General features: G+C 47.3%; 1 protein-coding gene across 1 annotated transcript in view; it reads left to right on the top strand.

Moving 5' to 3' along the window:
* The first annotated feature begins 3,833 nt into the window (after nt 1–3,833).
* Nucleotides 3,834–21,553, top strand: part of LOC135056180 (cytochrome P450 2F2-like) — a 64,604-nt gene continuing 46,884 nt past the window's right edge. The window contains exon 1 of the mRNA XM_063961028.1: nt 3,834–4,101. Within this exon, the coding sequence (XP_063817098.1) occupies nt 3,940–4,101 (162 nt within the window). The 5' untranslated portion in view covers nt 3,834–3,939. The remainder of the gene's footprint in view (nt 4,102–21,553) is intronic.

Below are 21,553 nucleotides of genomic sequence, written 5' to 3'. Positions count from 1 at the left end.
CCCATCCCAAGTGCGGATTGTCTGCAATACTTGTATATAGTTATTGTTACAAAAAAATCGGGTTGTTTATTGTTGTGAGCCATCTTTTCAGAGGCTCCTACGTTTATCATACTGTTAACTGGGTTCAGATCACAGGTTGTACGGTGTGATTGGTGTGGCTGGTATGAGTCTTACCCGGGATTCAAAATCCTTCCTTATTATGTACGCTCGTCCGGGCACAGTATCCTAACTGAGGCTTGGAGGAGGGTCATAGGGGGAGGAGCCAGTGCACACCAGCTAGTCTAAAGCTTTTACTTTTGTGCCCAGTCTCCTGCGGAGCCGCTATCCCCCATGGTCCTTACGGAAGTCCCAGCATCCACTACGGACTACGAGAAATAGAATTATCAGTAAGTAAATTCTTATTTTTTTCTCAGCGGGTGCGTGTGACATCACACAGCTGCCACAAAAATGCCCTGGCTGCTGCCCGCCATGCCCCTGCAACGCTGTGTCGCCGCCTGCACCACTGTCAATCACCTTGAGTCCGCATCCTGGCCGCAAGGTGTGGGGTCATGCACACGCACTGCGACCGGCGCACGTGCGCATATGAGATGGACATGACCGCTGCGTACAGACACACGGCTACATCCATCTCTGAATTGCCCCCATAAGACCCACAGAAGTGCCACACACATAATGCCCCCATTAGTGTCAAGGATGGAATAATAGGGAGACAAACATTATTCCATCCTTGACAAAGAATCCACAGATTCGAAACGCGTTGGCTGTATAGTGGGAGCAGACACAGAAGAATGAGAGAGTCCCGCCACCGCCAGCACCGGACGTCACCGGAAGTTGATGCCCGAACTTCCGGTTGAAGCAAACAGCACCCAGAACGGCACTTTACATACGGCTGAATGTAGGGTAAGCTAGGGAGAGTGCTCACAACCAGGGCCGGCTCCAGGCACGTTCCAACAGAGTGGCTGAACAGGGTGCCACACTTTATGGGTGCCGCTAGCTGTCGCCGCCATATTGGAGCTTGGAGCCGTCCCTACAGCAGCAGCAGTATCCACCTCCTAGCAGAGACGTGTGCACTGCACACTGCATCGCATCCCACAGCTCTAAGCAAACCCCCTCCCCGCTAACCGGCCCCGTGAGCCAATCAGAGCTCGCGGTCTGGCAGCTGAGGCTCCTGATTGGCTACCGGACCGCAAGCTTTGATTGGCTCGCGGACCGGCACCTAATTGGAGCTAGACACCGCCTAGGCACTGCTGGGGGGCATATCATGTGTATCTGGCACTGCTGGGGGCCATATCATGTGTATCTGACACTGCTGGGGGGCATATCATGTGTATCTGGCACTGCTGCGGGGCATATCGTATCTATCTGACACTGCTGCGGGGCATATTGTGTCTATCTGGCACTGCTGGGGGCATGCCGTGTCTATCTGGCACTGCTGGGGGGCATGTCGTGTCTATCTGGCACTGCTGGGGGGCATGTCGTGTCTATCTGGCACTGCTGGGGGGCATGTCATGTCTATCTGATACTGCACTACTGGGGTCATTATGTGTATCTGGCACTATACTGGAGACATTGGGGGTCATTCCAACCCAATCGCACGCTGCAGTTTTTTGCAGCCGTGCATTCTGGTTACAACAGTGCATGCGTGCGGGCTGACAGCGACAAAAAGAACGAAGAAAGCGTTCGAAGTGGCGAAGCGGCGAACGCAGGAAGATTGACAATAAGAGGCCGGCTGGTGGTGTAAAGCGATCGCTCCCCTGCACAGCGTTTACCCCCTCCCCTGTAGGCTGCGATTACCTGGTTGCAGCAGTACAGACATCCGCCTGCGTGCGACCAGGTCAGAATGAGGGTCTTTGATAAACGCTGTGCAGGGGAGCAATAGCTTGTGCAGAGAGCTGCACAAACAAAAGTTTGTGCAGTCTCTGCACAGCTCAGGACTCTGCCGCTCAGCCGCTACGACGATCTGGCCTGGAGGTGACGTCAGGATCCCTCCCTGGAAATGGCCGGGCACGCCTGCATTCGGACGGACATTCCTTCAAAACGGTGAGTTGACACCCCCAGCCGTCCTCTGACTGTCAATCTTCTTGCGTTCGCCGCTGCGAATGCTTTCTTTGTTCTTTTTGTCGCTGCACGGTGACGGCTGTCGCTGCTAGTCGCTTCGACGCTGCACGGCGACGGCTGTCGCTGGGCAGCAACGCGCCTGCGCATTGTGGCCTGCACGCATGCGCTGTTGTGACCCGATTGCACGGCTGCAAAAAACTGCAGCGTACGATCGGGTCAGAATGAGCCCCATTATGTGTAAGGAACACTACTGTGGCTGTTATGTGTAAGGCTGCTAATTGTGTGCGTAGAGCGTGTGTGAAAAGATATTTATTTATTGTTTGATAATATGAAGTTGTGAGGTCATGCCTACTTTCCCAGGAGCGGGGAGGGGGTGGGGGCGCTTCAAAATTTTCTCGCTCACAGTGCTAGTAGGCCTGGACTCACAACTAAGCCGCAAGCAGGACTTTTAACTACAGCCATGCAGTGTCCAAAAGCTCCAAAAAAACACCTTTAAGGGGCTGTAAACATTGTTTTTAGATCTTGCATCGTCCTTCTTTCTTCTTTATTTTTTCTCCTGTTCATTTTCTCGCTGCACCCACTGTGCTTTCATCCTTTATCTTCAGACTCACAGCTGCATTACTTTATTTATTTTATCTATTATTTTTTATTTTTTTATATTATTTTTTATCATTTATTTTTTATTCATTTTTTTATTCATTATTTCATTGCATTATGGGGGTCATTCCGAGTTGATCGCTTGCCGCCATTGTTTGCTGGGGTGGTCTTCAGTTTGCCGGCTGTCGGGATCCCTGGGCACAGTATACCGGCGCCGGCATACCAACACTTTTTCTCCCTCTTGGGAGTCCACGACCCCCCTGTAGGGAGAATAAATAGCGTGGCCGCAAGGGGCTCATTTGCGCTCGCCACGCTGTTGGTATGCCGGTGGTCGGGATCCCGGTGCCGGTATGCTAGTCACCAGGAGCCCGGCCGCCAGCATACCATACTACACCCATTTGCTGCGTAGCGTTTAGTGATAAAAACAGCTAATCTGCGTGTGCGTATGTACCGCAATGGACACGTGCGTCGTACAGAGTCCATTGTGATTTTGCACTCGTTCTAGTGACGATTCCAATCGCACAGCCGATCGCAAGGAGATTGACAGAAAGAGGGCGTTCTGGGTGTCAACTGACAGTTTTCAGGGAGTGCTTAGAAAAACGCATGCGTGGCTGGGTGTTCGCTGGGCGGGTGTGTGACGTTAAAAGCCGTACCTCCGTCGTTACAATCATCGCACGCGAAGAGTAACTACAGGGCTGATCTTGTTTGGCACAAAAAGATTTTGCAGGCGCTCTGCTGCACAAGCGTTCGCACTTCTGCAAAGCGAAAATACACTCCCCAGTGGGCGGCGACAATGCGTTTGCACGGCTGCTAAAAACTGCTAGCGAGCGATCAACTCGGAATGACCCCCTATATTTTGTTGTTTTTTATGCATTACTGACACACATAGCGCTTGGTAAAAATCTTTCCAAATCTTGGGTTAAGTTGCACTAACCCATACATTCTGCATAAAATGCAGTATGTATGGGTTTCCTCCTGCTTTAAATCCATTTTAAGTCAGACGTTACTTGCTATACCTTGCACTGTGTATTTTTTTTGCCTTTTGTTTATTATTCCGTAGGTTGTCACTTTTCTACTAAACATCAGCATGGAATGGTGCGCACCCACAGCAGGGAAACCTGAGCTGGTATAGGTAAATATCCTCTGACTCTTACTGCTTCCTTTGTTACATCAGTTAACAAAAGTAGAGGAGAGTTCATTCATGAAGGAGGAGTCGCTACCCAGACTTGTTTTTAATAGCTAGCTCAAGAAAAAGGGACATTTTTTCCACTGAGATTTAGAATCATGCTGTCCGCTCTACTTGCTGGGTTTCTGGCTGTTCTCGCCTTTCTCTACATAAATGCATGGAAGAAGAGGCGCAATCTACCCCCTGGGCCAGCTCCATGGCCACTTATTGGCAATCTACATCAGATCAATGCAGTGGCTCCTTACGATACTTTAACACAGGTAAGTTGCTGATTCCACTAGAATGAAAGTAAACACTGCAGGCAGAAGTTACTCTTGTTAGTTTACATTAGGGGTAATTCCAAGTTGATCGCAGCAGGATTTTTTTTAGCAGTTGGTCAAAACCATGGGGGTAATTCCAAGTTGATCGCAGCAGGAATATTTTTAGCAGTTGGGCAAAACCATGGGGGTAATTCCAAGTTGATCGCAGCAGGATTTTTGTTAGCAATTGGGCAAAACCATGTGCACTGCAGGGGGGGGGGGGGGGCAGATATAACATGTGCAGAGAGAGTTAGATTTGGGTGGGGTGTGTTCAATCTGCAATCTAATTTGCAGTGTAAAAATAAAGCAGCCAGTATTTACCTCTGCACAGAAATAAAATAACCCACCCAAATCTAACTCTCTCTGCACATGTTATATCTGCCTCCCCTGCAGTGCACATGGTTTTGCCCAATTGCTATCAAAAATCCTGCTGCGATCAACTTGGAATTACCCCCCATGTGCACTGCAGGGGAGGCAGATATAACATGTGCAGAGAGAGTTAGATTTGGGTGTGGTGTGTTCAATCTGCAATCTAAATTGCAGTGTAAAAATAAAGCAGCCAGTATTTACCCTGCACAGAAACAAAATAACCCACCCAAATCTAACTCTCTCTGCACATGTTATATCTGCCTCCCCTGCAGTGCACATGGTTTTTCCCAACTGCTAAAAAATGTCCTGCTGCGATCAACTTGGAATTACCCCCCCATGTGCACTGCAGGGGAGGCAGATATAACATGTGAAGAGAGAGTTAGATTTGGGTGTGGTGTGTTCAATCTGCAATCTAATTTGCAGTGTAAAAATAAACCAGCCAGTATTTACCCTGCACAGAAATAAAATAACCCACCCAAATCTAACTCTATCTGCACATGTTATATCTGCCTCCCCTGCAGTGCACATGGTTTTGCCCAACTGCTAAAAAAAATCCTGCTGCGATCAACTTGGAATTACCCCCATTGTGCAGTAGTTTTTATACAGTAGTTGCGTGCAATGGGGGTAATTCCAAGTTGATCGCAGCAGGATTTTTGATAGCAATTGGGCAAAACTATGTGCACTGCAGGGGAGGCAGATATAACATGTGCAGAGAGAGTTAGATTTGGGTGTGGTGTGTTCAATCTGCAATCTAATTTGCAGTGTAAAAATAAAGCAGCCAGTATTTACCCTGCACAGAAATAAAATAACCCACCCAAATCTAACTCTCTCTGCACATGTTATATCTGCCTCCCCTGCAGTGCACATGGTTTTGTCCAATTGCTATAAAAAATCCTGCTGCGATCAACTTGGAATTACCCCCAATACTTTTTGCTATCAGTAGCTTGTAAGGCAGTCTGCAAGTCTAAACAGGACTGTAGCACTGACTAGACAGACAGCATACAATCATCTATAATTCTACATTAGTGGTTTGTAAAGACCTTATTGAGTTATTTCGTAGTTTTCAAGCCCTTTTTACACTTTTACACAGATCCGGTTCCATTTTTTGCTTGTCTTTATGGAAATAATTCTTAATTGGGTTTCACCGAGAAGGACCCTATTCTCTGAGATAATATTCTAAGATTATTATTATTATTATTATTATTACTTAAAAATATATTACAGCATTTCTTCATTAAAAGAAGGGTAGTGGACACTTCATCTGACATCACAACTGCAACTCCGTAGGAACACAACTGAGATGCTTGCACAGTAAAACATAATTGTATAACTATGTCCTACATTGACATAGCATGTAACTCACAATCAGACCCTTCTTGTGCAGGGTTGCCCTGCGCAGCCATTCAGGGGAGAGCCCTCATTATGGGCCTTATTTAGACTCTGTCGCAGACGAGCAAAAATCGCAAACAGATGATTTTCGCCCATCTGCGCATGCGCCGCGGCTACGGTGTGCATGCTATCATGATGTGATCCCATTCCGGAAGCATGCAATTGCATCATGATTGATAGGCATCCAGGGGTGACGATGCAGCATTGGGGGAGGAGTACACCAGGAAACGCAGGCGTGTCATGGGCATTTTCGTAGGTGGCCGCGGACATTGCCTGTGTTTCCTGTAAACAGAAACATGAGAGCAGTGCCCCTGTCTGTGCAGGCATGCGGTGTAGGCAGGGGTCAATCTCTATTTGAGGTTTTTGCAATGCGATCGCAATTGATTTGTGATGGCGGGGCGGCGCCACACATGCAGGGTGGCCTTTCCCTGTGCTGGGCATCCAGTGAGTTTAGTGGTCGCTGATTTTGGTAAGATAGCAAAATCTGCGACCAATTCTGAATAACCACCTACTGTATATCAGCACATTGCTTTAAGTTTCAGATCACTAGTTTGATCCCAGTCACTTTAAGTGCTAATGGGCCCTACACACTGGCCGAACTGTCCGACAGCCGATACGGCCGACCCGGCGGGGGTTGGCCTGCACCCGGCACCATGGCCCTGCATGCTACTATGGACGATATTGTCCATATTGGCTTTCAGGTATAAACGAGCCGGCACCAACGATGAGCGACCGCGGGGCCGCGCATCGTCCATTGTTGGTCCTACACAGTCACACTGAAAAATATGAACAATTTCTCGTTCATTACTGAACTAGATTGTTCATATCGGCCGCACACATCGGCCAGTGTCCTTATGTCTACTCTACACAATAACATACCTCCCAACATTTCTTCTTTATAAAGCGGGACACACGCGCGGCGAAGTCGCGCGCGCTCCCGAAAAAGGGGTGTGGTCTAAGAAAAAGGGGTGTGGCTTAGCGGAGGACCGCGATCGCGAGCCACGATCCCATTTTCATCACTGAGGGGGCATGCCCAGCGCTCTGTGAGCCGCTGGCATGCCCCCTCTCCCTCTGACTTCAGTGAATTGACGCTGTGCGCATGCGCACAGCGTCTATTCACCCCTGCTCTGCTAAGCAGGGCAGCGACAGACAGAGCCTCCCAACTGCCCCCCCCCCCCCTCCCACCGCGGGACACTGAGGCCCGCGGGTGGGACAGCGGGACAGTCCCCAAAAAACGGGACTGTCCCTCGAAAATCGGGACAGTTGGGAGGTATGCAATAATAACAATACATAGTGCAGTGCTTACAGGAATTGGTGACATTTTCAAAGACTCCGGGACAAATATACAGTAATAAGGAGCAGGATTTTGAATCTACTGAGATTATATAGGAAGAGTCATCATAGCAATCATAGCAAGTACTTTCACTGGGCTCCAGGGCTCTCCTTATGTCCCTGAAAAATATGGGGAGAGGGTTTAATGCTTTTGCTGGCCCAGGGCACAAAAGTGTCTAGTTACGGCTCTGCATCCTAAGGCTGATTCCATGACTACCCTCCCCTCGCTCACTTATACCCCTTTCACATTGCTTGAAGCAGGTTGCACCCGACATGGGAGCTTCCAGGGTGCGACCCGCCTCAGGCTCCCCACCGCCACTGTCTGCAACCCGGCATATTGATGCCAAGTGCTGCCCGTACACACACAGTGAACGGGAAACGGGTTGCATCGACCTGGCTCTCGTTCACATCGCACAACGAGCCGGGTTGAACACGAGTTGAAATACTCACTACCAGGGTTGAAATACTGGGTCGCTTAACCCAGTATTTCTCCCCAGGCACCTGTCAGACTGCACACGAACAGGGGTTATGCGTGCTCATGTGCCAATAACCCATGTTCATAGCTGGCAGTCTGAAAGGGGTATTAGACTGCTGCACTGTTTGAGATGCAGAGCTCAATTAGAACTCACAGAAATCCAGGAAAGATACAGGTCATCCACACGTGACATCTGATACGCCCTTAAAAATAATGCATTTTATAGAAATCTCTCCATCTTTTTATATATACACTGAATCAGGGGTTAAAGTGGGGTGGAATGAGGTGGAACTGAGTTCCACCACCTGTAATGGTACGGGGAACTAGTTCCTCCACCTCCATTGTCATGCACAGTAATAAAAAAAAAAACATCTGCCCATCACCTACAGTATATCAGTAGATGATGCAGGCAGTGCTGGTGTTACTGATGAGCTGCAGTCACCTCCCCCTTCCTCTGGTTCTTGTGGCTCCATGGTCCTCCTCCATCTACAGCCCATCTCTCCTGGTACTGACACATGGGGGTAAATTTACTAAGATGGGAGTTCTATTTAAGAGGGGATGTTGCCCATAGCAACCAATCAGATTATCAGGTATTATCTTCTAGAAGATGCTAGATAAATGAAAAGTAGAAGCTGATTGGTTGCTATGGGCAACATCCCATCTTAGTAAATTTACCCCTTGCTGTGTCTGTTGGACAGCATTCATCTCCCCAGGGCCCAGTGGCTTCCTTTTCTGGCATAGCATATGTGATGTCATTCTGTCACTGCTGCTGAAGTGAAGAAGAGCGAGGAGCAGGCTCTGTGCATCTTGAAGACAAGATGAGAGGGGGCTGGAGGGACAAGAAAGGTGGGGAAGCTGCTGAAGGGATACAGAGCATAGAGCTGCTGGAGGGACACAGGCAGTGAGCTGCTGGAGTGACAGAGGCACAGATGTGTATAAGGGGCACTACTGTGGGCATTATGTGTAAAAGCAGCACTACTGCGGGCATTATGTGTAAGTGGCACTACTATTATGGGCATTATGTGTAAGGCCATAATGCTTATAAGAGGCATTACTACTGTGGGCATTTTGTGTATAAGTGGCACTTCTGTGTACATTATGTGTATAAGTGGCACTACTTTGTAGCCACTGGCATATCTATAATGTATGCAGTTGCACCCATTTTTTTTATTTTTTTTATAAACTCACCCCTCCGGAGTCCTGCGCCGACATCAGCAGTGCTGTTAAATCACTGTAAAAATGTCACAGTGGACATTTTCATGGAGTTCTGCACATGCGCAGTAGAGAACTCATTGGGAAAATGACCGCTGCACCATTTTCCCGGAGATATGGGCATGCGCAGTAGAGTCTGAACTCTCTAGTGCTCAGACTCTCAGTGCTCCCAGCAGGGAGAAGGAGGCCCAAAAGAAAGAGGCTGCACACAGGCCTCCTCCTCTCTTAAAGCACGCCTGTGTGTGGTTTAACCTGTATAGATAGAGGGTACCATTGTGTAGTGCAATGTAAATAAAGGGCACTAATGAGTGACGTAATATGAATCAGGGGCACTACATGCAGTGTATTGTAAATAAGATTGTGCTACTGAGTGGTAGCATTTGAATTTGGGGTACTATTATGTGACCACAATGCTTTTTTGTGAGATCAATGTCCCCTTATAAAGTATGGTAAATAGGGAAATTATAGTTGCAGGGGTGTGTGGAAAACACTAGCACTAGCCCTGTCTCTGCTTGATGTGGGGGGGGGGGGGGGGGGGGGGGTAGGTGGGGGGGTAAATCAGTTCCACCACCTCTCCAGGACCATGTTAAGACCTGCACTCAGTGCCCATTTTATTATGTACACATTTTTAGTCCTAGGTAGGACCCCCCCTTTGCCACCAGAACAGCCTAAATTAGTCATGCTGTGGACTCAGCAAGGTGGAACACTCCAAAGAGTCTCGTATGGTCTCATGATAGCATCATTCAGATTTGCAGAGCCAGCCCTAACCAATATGATGCCCTAGGCATGATTTTGGCCGGTGCCCCCTAGCACCACCCCTAGTTCCACCTCTTACCCTTCACCCCTTTCCCAACAACATCACCTATAGCAGTTCTCATTTTGGTTCTTCTACCCCCTATATTTTAAATAGGAACAGTGCCCCAAAAAGAGGTGTGTTCTTGCTGGGAAGGGGCAAGGCCACACAATAGTATCCCAATTCAAATTACGCCACACAGTAGTGCAATTTTATTCAGATTATATCATGTGATAGTGTCTCGTATTCACGTTACATAACACAGTAGTCCCACTTTACCTTAAATACATTACCCCTCACAGTAGTGCCCCTTATTCACGATACACCACACGATATTGCTCTTTATTCACATTAGATCACACGGTAGTGCCCGTTCTGCTGATTAAAATGATATGCAGCATGCCTATATTCTGTGTGCGACTGTGGCTGTATCTGCATATGAAATGCTACATTACAGTGATTTCCTGGAATACATTGTAACATAGCATTTCGTATGCAGATACAGCCGCAGTCAGACACAGAATATAGGCATGCCACATATCATTTTAATCAGCAGAAGCTGCTTGTGTCCCTAGGCGTTTGCCTATGCCTAGGGATGGCTCTGCAGATTTGTCACCTCTACATGCATGCTGTAGATCTCCCACTGAGGTTTGCGGACTATGGAGACCATAGGATTACGTATATCAACCTGAACCAGTGACACTGTTATAATTCACCTGCCTCTAATGTTTGGCAGGTGAATTACGAGAAGAGGATTAACACTGGAGATGCAGGCTGGCACAGAAATGGTTAACCAGACTTGACTGTGGAATACAGTAGGGACTTGAGCAAGGTGTAGCACAGTGACGGCTAACCTTGACACTCCAGCTGTAGTTGAACTACACATCCCAGCATGCCCTGCATCAGTTTTGCTATCTGGCCATGCTAATACTGATGCAGGGCATGCTGGGATGTGTAGTTCAACAACAGCTAGCCTGTCATGGTTAGCCATCACTGGTGTAGCAGAATATAATGTTTAACAGACTATGGACTCTCCCTTTAAGAAAGGAATCTGCAGCACCATACTTTAACACTGATGATGAACAGCAGACGAGTAGTTACACAGCAATGAGCCAGGGCTCGAATACAGGACCAGAATGTATCACAATCACTGTTGCAGGTAATGAATGTCGAACTTCAGGTCAGAGCGCATAGCACACAGAGTGGGACCTGACTTAGGGTAAGCCAGGGACAGTGTCCACCAAGCGTTCAAAGCGGGACTATCATTTTCTCTAACCAGCTCCACACCAAATCAAATCACATAGAAGGGCCTGTAAACATCGGGCCACTAGACCATTGTTTTTATATTTTATTATTTATGATTTTTTATTTTTCAAATTATTCCTAGTGTCCTCTTTCCAATCTTTCTCCTTTCTTCTCCTGCTGCACCCACTGCACTCTCCTCTTTTTTCCTATTCATTGCCGCAAGCCACAATTTTTTGTCATCATTTTTTATTGTTATTATTTTTTATCATTATTATTTACCACCATATTTTTTTCTATTTTGTTCATTCTTTTCATTTATATTATATCATAATTTTTTCATTTATTTATTCATCCATCACTACAATAACACAGCGCTTTGTCTCACCTATGTGGTAAATGTGTCAGTAAGTGGTGTGTGTGTGTGTTTGTGTGTGTCAGTAAGTGGTGTCTGTGTGCATTTATGTCAGTAAGTGGTGTTTGTGTGTGTGTGTCAGTAAGTGGTTTCTGTGTAGTATGTGCATTTGTGTCAGTAAGTGGTGTGTGTGTTTGTGTCAGTAAGTGCTGTGTGTGTGTCAGTAAGTAGTGTGTCGTGTGTGTCAGTAAGTAGTGTGTGAGTAAGTAGTGTGTGTGTGTGTGTGTGTGTCAGTAAGCGTTTGTGTCGGTAAGTGGTGTCTGTGTAGTGTGTGTCAGTAAGTTGTATCTTTGTCAGCAAGGGGTGTCTATGTACATGCCAGTAAGTGGCGTCAGTAAGGGGTGTACTGTATATCTGTAAGTAGTGTGTGTGTCAGTAAAGGGTATATGTCAGTAAGTATACGTGTCAGTAAATTTGTGTCAGTAAGGTATGTCTGGGTATGTATGTGCCAATAACTGGTGTCTATGTCAGGGATATTTGTCAGTAAGGGGCATCTGTGTCAGTAAGAGGTATCTGCCAGTAACTAGTGTCTATGTCAGTTAGGGGGTGTCTGTCAGTAAGTATGTATGTGCCAACAAGTGATGTCTGTGTCAGTAAGTAGTGGTAGTGTATCTGTGTCAGTGTGTTTGTGTCAGCGGAATCTGTGTCAGTAAGCTTTTTTTATTTTTTTTACATAGTTTTTTTTTTTAGGGGACGGTCTCTTTTTGACAGCTGTGGAACTTCTAAGAAGCCACTGCCACACATTTACCTGCGGGGCGGGTGGGTGTGGGTAGTGGGGGGGCGGGGGAAGGGGGGCGGCAGTAGGCAGAAGTTTTGCCTAGGGTGCAGAGAAGCCTTGCACCGGCCCTGGAGCTTGGACTAAAAGGCATCAAGCAATGCAGATCATTCAGACAAAAAGAAAATAGTATAATGGGGGTAATTCTGAGTTGATCGCAGCAGGAAATTTGTTAGCAGTTGGGCAAAACCATGTGCACTGCAGGGGAGGCAGATATAACATGTGCAGAGAGAGTTAGATTTGGGTGTGGTGTGTTCAATCTGCAATCTAAATTGCAGTGTAAAAATAAAGCAGCCAGTATTTACCCTGCACAGAAACAAAATAACCCACCCAAATCTAACTCTCTCTGCACATGTTATATCTGCCTCCCCTGCAGTGCACATGGTTTTGCCCAACTGCTAACAAAATTCCTGCTGCGATCAACTCAGAATTACCCCCAATATCACCAGCATGGGAGAACTCAGCTAGCTGGTTTATAACAGCCACACTAACCAATTAACAAAGCCAGGCCGGGTGTGTTAACTCTAAGTACAAACCCTGTGCACCTGCAGAGCTACATGAACACAGAGCCTAATAGGCCCTACACACTGGCCGACATCACTCATAGATATGATTAATGAACAAGATACCGTTCATATCTTTGAGTGTGGAGGCACCAGCGATGAACGATGCGTGGCCCCGCGCTCGTTCATCGCTGGTGCCCTGTCGGCTGTTCATGCAGGCCAATATGGATGATCTCGTCCATACTTGCCTGCACTGCTACGGAGCTGGGTGACAGGAGGAGTGAAGAAACTTCACTCCCCCCGTCACTGCCCCCCCGCCGCCAGGTCGCCCGTCGGCCGTATCCGCTGTCGGGCAGCTCGGCGGCGGATCGGCCAATGTGTAGGGCCCTTAAGGAACAGAAAACACACTGATGGAATTTTGATGTCAGCTGACCCCAGGTGCATTCAGAACAGAGGTAATACATGCACCAACAGAATCATAACATACACAAGGCAGGTTAAATCCATGAATTCATTTATGCCTAATTTTAACCATACCATTGGGGGCAGGGAGGGAGCATCAGAAGATGGAAAATTCCTGACCTCTGTGTAGGACTTGCAACGGCCGGCTTGTGCGAGCCCATGGGTCACGCAGGCTGCCGATGGTGCCGGGGAAGATCTGACACTGCTTCTTTAGATGCAGTTCGGATCACTAATGCAAGTAGGAAGTGTGACGCCTCCTGCTGCATACCTCCCAACATGACCCTCTCCAGGAGGGACACAGTGCTCTGCTTCTGGACTTTTCTCTTTATTTATGATATCCAACACCTGTTTTGAGCAGGTTAATGGATAAGAAAGGTGTTTCAGCACAGGTGATGGCAATCATAAATTAGGAGGGAAGTCCAGGAGCAGAGCATTCTATCCCTCCTGGAGAGGGTCATGTTGGGAGGTATGTTAGTGCTATCTCTGCTGCTTCTACAGTGCATCCAGAAAGTATTCACAGTGCTTCACTTTTTCCACATTTTCTTATGTTACAGTCTTATTGGAATAAATCAATTTTTTTCACAAAATTCTACACACAATACCCCATAATGACAACATGAGAAAAGTTTTTTTGAGAGTTTTGCAAATTTATTAAAAATAAAAAACTGAGAAATCACATGTACATAAGTATTCACAGCCTTTGCTCAATACTTTCTTGATGCACCTTTGGCAGCAATTACAGAGCCAAGTCTATTTGAATATGATGCCACAAGCTTGGCACACCTATCTTTGGGCAGTAGCGCCCATTCCTCTTTGCAGCACCTCTCAAGCTCCATCAGGTTGGATGGGAAGCGTCGGTGCACAGCCATTTTCAGATCTCTCCAGAGATGTTCAATGGGATTCAAGTCTGTGCTCTGGCTGGACCACTCAAGGACATTCACAGAGTTGTCCTGAGCCACTCCTTTGATATCTTTGTTGTGTGCTTAGGGTCGTTGTCATGCTGAAAGCATCACCCCAGTCTGAGGTCAAGAGAGCTCTGTAGCAGGTTTTCATCCAGGATGTCTCTGTACATTGCTGCATTCATATTTCCCTCTATCCTGATTAGAGATGAGCGGGTTCGGTTCCTCAGAATCCGAACCCCCCCGAACTTCACCCATTTTACACGGGTCTGAGGCATACTCGGATTCTCCCGTATGGCTTGGTTAACCCGAGCGCGCCCGAACGTCATCATCCCGCTGTCGGATTCTCGCGAGATTCGGATTCTATATAAGGAGCCATGCGTCGCCGCCATTTTTCACTTGTGCATTGGAAATGATAGCGAGAGGACGTTGCTGGCGTCCTCTCACTTTGTTTCAGGGGGCTGCATATCTTTATTCTGGGGACCAGCAGTATTATAGGGGGAGTACAGTGCAGAGTTTTGCTGACCAGTGACCACCAGTATACGTTGTCTGCCTGAAAAACGCTCCATATCTGTGCTCAGTGTGCTGCATATATCTGTGCTCACACTGCTTTATTGTGGGGACTGGGGACCAGCAGTATTATATAGGAGGAGTACAGTGCAGAGTTTTGCTGATCAGTGACCACCAGTATACGTTGTCTGCCTGAAAAACGCTCCATATCTGTGCTCAGTGTGCTGCATATATCTGTGCTCACACTGCTTTATTGTGGGGACTGGGGACCACCAGTATAATATTATATAGGAGGAGTACAGTGCAGAGTTTTGCTGACCAGTGACCACCAGTATACGTTGTCTGCCTGAAAAACTCTCCATATCTGTGCTCAGTGTGCTGCATATATCTGTGCTCACACTGCTTTATTGTGGGGACTGGGGACCAGCAGTATTATATAGGAGGAGTACAGTGCAGAGTTTTGCTGACCAGTGACCACCAGTATACGTTGTCTGCCTGAAAAACGCTCCATATCTGTGCTTAGTGTGCTGCATATATCTGTGCTCACACTACTTTATTGTGGGGACTGGGGACCAGCAGTATTATATAGGAGGAGTACAGTTCAGAGTTTTGCTGACCAGTGACCACCAGTATTATACGTTCTCTGCCTGAAAAACGCTCCATATCTGTGCTGCATTGTAGTATATAGTAGGAGTACAGTGCATAATTTTGCTGACCACCAGTATATAATATATAGGAGTACGGTACAGTAGGCCATTGCTCTACCTACCTCTGTGTCGTCAAGTACACTATCCATCCATACCTGTGGTGCATTTCATTTTTGCACAGTTTGCTGACCACCAGTATATAATATATAGCAGTACGGTACAGTAGGCCACTGCTCTACCTACCTCTGTGTCGTCAAGTATACTATTCATCCATACCTGTGGTGCATTTCAGTTTTGCACAGTTTGCTGACCACCAGTATATAATATATAGCAGTACGGTACAGTAGGCCACTGCTCTACCTACCTCTGTGTCGTCAAGTATACTATCCATCCATACCTGTGGTGCATTTAAGTTTTGCACAGTTTGCTGACCACCAGTATATAATATATAGCAGTACAGTACAGTAGGCCACTGCTCTACCTACCTCTGTGTCGTCAAGTATACTATCCATCCATACCTGTGGTGCATTTCATTTTTGCACAGTTTGCTGACCACCAGTATATAATATATAGCAGTATGGTACAGTAGGCCACTGCTCTACCTACCTCTGTGTCGTCAAGTATACTATCCATCCATACCTGTGGTGCATTTAAGTTTTGCACAGTTTGCTGACCACCAGTATATAATATATAGCAGTACGGTACAGTAGGCCACTGCTCTACCCACCTCTGTGTCGTCAAGTATACTATCCATCCATACCTGTGGTGCATTTAAGTTTTGCACAGTTTGCTGACCACCAGTATATAATATATAGCATTACGGTACAGTAGGCCACTGCTCTACCTACCTCTGTGTCGTCAAGTATACTATCCATCCATACCTGTGGTGCATTTCAGTTTTGCACAGTTTGCTGACCACCAGTATATAATATATAGCAGTACGGTACAGTAGGCCACTGCTCTACCTACCTCTGTGTCGTCAAGTATACTATCCATCCATACCTGTGGTGCATTTCAGTTGTGCGCAGTATATATAGTAGTAGGCCATTGCTATTGATACTGGCATATAATTCCACACATTAAGAAATGGAGAACAAAAATGTGGAGGGTAAAATAGGGAAAGATCAAGATCCACTTCCACCTCGTGCTGAAGCTGCTGCCACTAGTCATGGCCGAGACAATGAAATGCCATCAACGTCGTCTGCCAAGGCCGATGCCCAATGTCATAGTAGAGAGCATGTAAAATCCAAAACACAAAAGTTCAGTAAAATGACCCAAAAATCAAAATTAAAAGCGTCTGAGGAGAAGCGTAAACTTGCCAATATGCCATTTACGACACGGAGTGGCAAGGAACGGCTGAGGCCCTGGCCTATGTTCATGGCTAGTGGTTCAGCTTCACATGAGGATGGAAGCACTCATCCTCTCGCTAGAAAAATGAAAAGACTTAAGCTGGCAAAAGCACAGCAAAGAACTGTGCGTTCTTCTAAATCACAAATCCCCAAGGAGAGTCCAATTGTGTCGGCTGCGATGCCTGACCTTCCCAACACTGGACAGGAAGAGGTGGTGCCTTCCACCATTTGCACGCCCCCTGCAAGTGCTGGAAGGAGCACCTGCAGTCCAGTTCCTGATAGTCAAATTGAAGATGTCACTGTTGAAGTACACCAGGATGAGGATATGGGTGTTGCTGGCGCTGAGGAGAAAATTGACAAGGAGGATCTGATGGTGAGGTGGTTTGTTTAAGTCAGGCACCCGTGGAGACACCTGTTGTCCGTGGGACGAATATGGCCATTGACATGCCTGGTCAAATTACAAAAAAAATCACCTCTTCGGTGTGGAATTATTTTAACAGAAATACGGACAACAGGTGTCAAGCCGTGTGTTGCCTTTGTTAAGCTGTAATAAGTAGGGGTAAGGATGTTAACCACCTCGGAACATCCTCCCTTATACGTCACCTGCAGCGCATTCATCATAAGTCAGTGACAAGTTCAAAAACTTTGGATGACAGAGGAAGCAGTCCACTGACCACTAAATCCTTTCCTCTTGTAACCAGGCTCCTGCAAACCACACCACCGGGTTCACTACGGCTGGCCGGCGGTCGGGCTCCCGGCGACCAGCATCCCGGCGCCGGGAGCCCGACCGCCGGCTTACCGACAGCTTGGCGAGCGCAAATGAGCCCCTTGCGGGCTCGCTGCGCTCGCCACGCTACGGGCACGGTGGCGCGCTACGCGCGCCACACTATTTTATTCTCCCTCTATGGGGGTCGTGGACCCCCACGAGGGAAAATAATTGTCGGTATGCCGGCTGTCGGGCTCCCGGCGCCGGTATACTGAGCGCCGGGAGCCCGACCGCCGGCAAACAGAAGACCACCCCACACCACCAACTCACTCAGTGTCAATTTCCTCCTTACACAGGAAAGCCAATAGTCCTGCAGGCCATGTCACTGGCAAGTCTGATGAGTCCTCTCCTGCCTGGGATTCCTACGATGCATCCTTGAGTGTAACGCCTACTGCTGCTGGCGCTGCTGTTGTTGCTGCTGGGAGTCGATCATCATCCCAGAGGGGAAGTCGGAAGACCACTTGTACTACTTCCAGTAAGCAATTGACTGTCCAACAGTCCTTTGCGAGGAAGATGAAATATCACAGCAGTCATCCTGCTGCAAAGTGGATAACTCAGACCTTGGCAGCCTGGGCGGTGAGAAACGTGTTTCCGGTATCCACCGTTAATTCACAGGCAACTACAGACTTGATTGAGATACTGTGTCCCCGGTACCAAATACCATCTAGGTTCCATTTCTCTAGGCAGGCGATACCGAAAATGTACACAGACCTCAGAAAAAGAGTCACCAGTGTCCTAAAAAATGCAATTGTACCCAATGTCCACTTAACCACGGACATGTGGACAAGTGGAGCAGGGCAGACTCAGGATTATATGACTGTGACAGCCCACTGGGTAGATGTATTGCCTCCCGCAGCAAGAACAGCAGCGGCGGCACCAGTAGCAGCATCTCGCAAACGCCAACTCGTTCCTAGGCAGGCTACGCTTTGTATCACCGCTTTCCAGAAGAGGCACACAGCTGACAACCTCTTACGGAAACTGAGTAACATCATCGCTGAATGGCTTTCCCCAAATGGACTCTCCTGGGGATTTGTGACATCGGACAACGCCAGCAATATTGTGCGTGCATTACATCTGGGCAAATTCCAGCACGTCCCATGTTTTGCACATACATTGAATTTGGTGGTGCAGAATTATTTAAAAAACGACAGGGGCGTGCAAGAGATGCTGTCGGTGGCCCGAAGAATTGCGGGCCACTTTCGGCATTCAGCCACCGCGTGCCGAAGACCGGAGCACCAGCAAACACTCCTGAACCTGCCCTGCCATCATCTGAAGCAAGAGGTGGTAACTAGGGGGAATTCAACCCTCTATATGCTTCAGAGGATGGAGGAGCAGCAAAAGGCCATTCAAGCCTATACATCTGCCTACGATATAGGCAAAGGAGGGGGAATGCACCTGACTCAAGCGCAGTGGAGAATGATTTCAACGTTGTGCAAGGTTCTGCAACCCTTTGAACTTGCCACACGTGAAGTCAGTTCAGACACTGCCAGCCTGAGTCAGGTCATTCCCCTCATCAAGCTTTTGCAGAAGAAGCTGTAGACATTGAAGGAGGAGCTAAAACAGAGCGATTCCGCTAGGCATGTTGGACTTGTGGATGGAGCCCTTAATTCGCTTAACCAGGATTCACGGCTGGTCAATCTGTTGAAATCAGAGCACTACATTTTGGCCACCGTGCTCGATCCTAGATTTAAAACCTACGTTGTATCTCTCTTTCCGGCAGACACAAGTCTGCAGAGGTTCAAAGACCTGCTGGTGAGAAAATTGTCAAGTCAAGCGGAACGTGACCCGTCAACAGCTCCTACTTCTCATTCTCCCGCAACTGGGGGTGCGAGGAAAAGGCTAAGAATTCTGAGCCCACCCGCTGGCGGTGATGCAGGGCAGTCTGGAGCGAGTGCTGACATCTGGTCCGGACTGAAGGACCTGCCAACGATTACTGACATGTCGTCTACTGTCACTGCATATGATTCTCTCACCATTGAAAGAATGGTGGAGGATTATATGAGTGACCGCATCCAAGTAGGCACGTCAGACAGTCCGTACGTATACTGGCAGGAAAAAGAGGCAATTTGGAGGCCCTTGCAGAAACTGGCTTTATTTTACCTAAGTTGCCCACCCTCCAGTGTGTACTCCGAAAGAGTGTTTAGTGCAGCCGCTCACCTTGTCAGCAATCGGCGTACGAGGTTACTTCCAGAAAATGTGGAGAAGATGATGTTCATCAAAATGAATTATAATCAATTCCTCCGTGGAGACATTCACCAGCAATTGCCTCCAGAAAGTACACAGGGACCTGAGATGGTGGATTCCAGTGGGGACGAATTAATAATCTATGAGGAGGGGGATGTACACAGTGAAAGGGGTGAGGAATCGGACGATGAGGAGGAGGTGGACATCTTGCCTCTGTAGAGCCAGTTTGTGCAAGGAGAGATTGATTGCTTCTTTTTTGGTGGGGGCCCAAACCAACCAGTTATTTCAGTCACAGTTGTGTGGCAGACCCTGTCGCTGAAATGATGGGTTTGTTAAAGTGTGCATGTCCTGTTTATACAACATAAGGGTGGGTGGGAGGGCCCAAGGACAATTCCATCTTGCACCTCTTTTTTCTTTCATTTTTCTTTGCATCATGTGCAGTTTGGGGACTATTTTTTTGAAGTGCCATCCTGCCTGACACTGCAGTGCCACTCCTAGATGGGCCAGGTGTTTGTGTCGGCCACTTGTGTCGCTTAGCTTAGCCATCCAGCGACCTTGGTGCACCTCTTTTTTTCTTTGCATCATGTGCTGTTTGGGGACTATTTTTTTGAAGTGCCATCCTGCCTGACACTGCAGTGCCACTCCTAGATGGGCCAGGTGTTTGTGTCGACCACTTGGGTCGCTTAGCTTAGTCATCCAGCGACCTCGGTGCAAATTTTAGGATTAAAAATAATATTGTGAGGTGTGAGGTGTTCAGAATAGACTGAAAATGAGTGGAAATTATGGTTATTGAGGTTAATAATACTATGGGATCAAAATGACCCCCAAATTCTATGATTTAAGCTGTTTTTGAGGGTTTTTTGTAAAAAACACCCGAATCCAAAACACACCCGAATCCGACAAAAAAATTTCGGTGAGGTTTTGCCAAAACGCGTCTGAATCCAAAACACGGCCGCGGAACCGAATCCAAAACCAAAACACAAAACCCGAAAAATGTCCGGTGCACATCACTAATCCTGATTAGTCTCCCAGTTCCTGCCACTGAAAACATCCCCACAGCATGATGCTGCCACCATCATACTTTACTGTAGGGATGATATTGGCCTGGTGATGAGTGGTGCCTGGTTTCCTCCAAACATGAGCCTGGCATTTACGCCAAGGAGTTCAATCTTTGGCTCATCAGACCAGAGAATTTTGTTTCTCATGGTCTGAGTGTCCTTCAGGTGCATTTTGGCAAGCCCCAGGCGTGCTGCCTTGTGTTTTTTACTAAGGAGTAGCTTCTGTCTGGCCACTCTACCATACAGGCTTGATTGGTGGATTGCTGCAGAGATGGTTGTCCTTCTGGAAGGTTCTCCTCTCTCCCCAGAGGAATGCTGTAGCTCTGACAGAGTGACCATCAGGTTCTTGGTCACCTCCCTGACTAGGGCCCTTCTCCCCAGTTTAGACGGCTGGCCAGCTCTAGGAAGAGTCTTGGGGGTCCCGAACTTCTTCCATTTATGGATGATGGAGGCCTCTGTGCTAATTGGGACCTTCAAAGCAGCAGATATTTTTCCTACCCTTCACCAGATTTGTGCCTCGAGACAATCCTGTCTCGTAGGTCTACAGACAATTCCTTTGACTTCATGCTTGGTTTGTGCTCAGACATGCACTGTCAAGTGTGGGACCTTAGATAGACAGGTGTGTATATTTCCAAATCATGTCCAATCAACTGAATTTACCACAGGTGGACTCCAATTAAGCTGTAGGTACATATTTCAGATGATCAGTGGAAACAGGATGCACCTGAGTTCAATTGTGAGCTTCATGGCAAAGGCTGTGAATACATATGCACATGTGATTTCTTAGTTTTTTAATTTTTAATAAATTAGCAAAAATCACAAACTTTTTTCACGTTGTCATTATGGGGTATTGTGTGTAGAATTTTAAGAAAAACAATGACTTTATTCCATATTGGAATAAGACTGTAACATAACAAAATGTGGAATAAGTGAAGCGCTGTGAATACTTTCCGGATGTACTGTATGTAAGCTGAAGCAATAGCAACTCCAACCATATTTGAATCAGGCACATTGTTCAATCTTCAACTGTCCA

The sequence above is a fragment of the Pseudophryne corroboree genome, chromosome 3 (assembly GCF_028390025.1).
Source record: "Pseudophryne corroboree isolate aPseCor3 chromosome 3, aPseCor3.hap2, whole genome shotgun sequence".
NCBI classification, from domain to species: domain Eukaryota; kingdom Metazoa; phylum Chordata; class Amphibia; order Anura; family Myobatrachidae; genus Pseudophryne; species Pseudophryne corroboree.
This window is presented reverse-complemented; position numbering and strand designations above follow the sequence as displayed.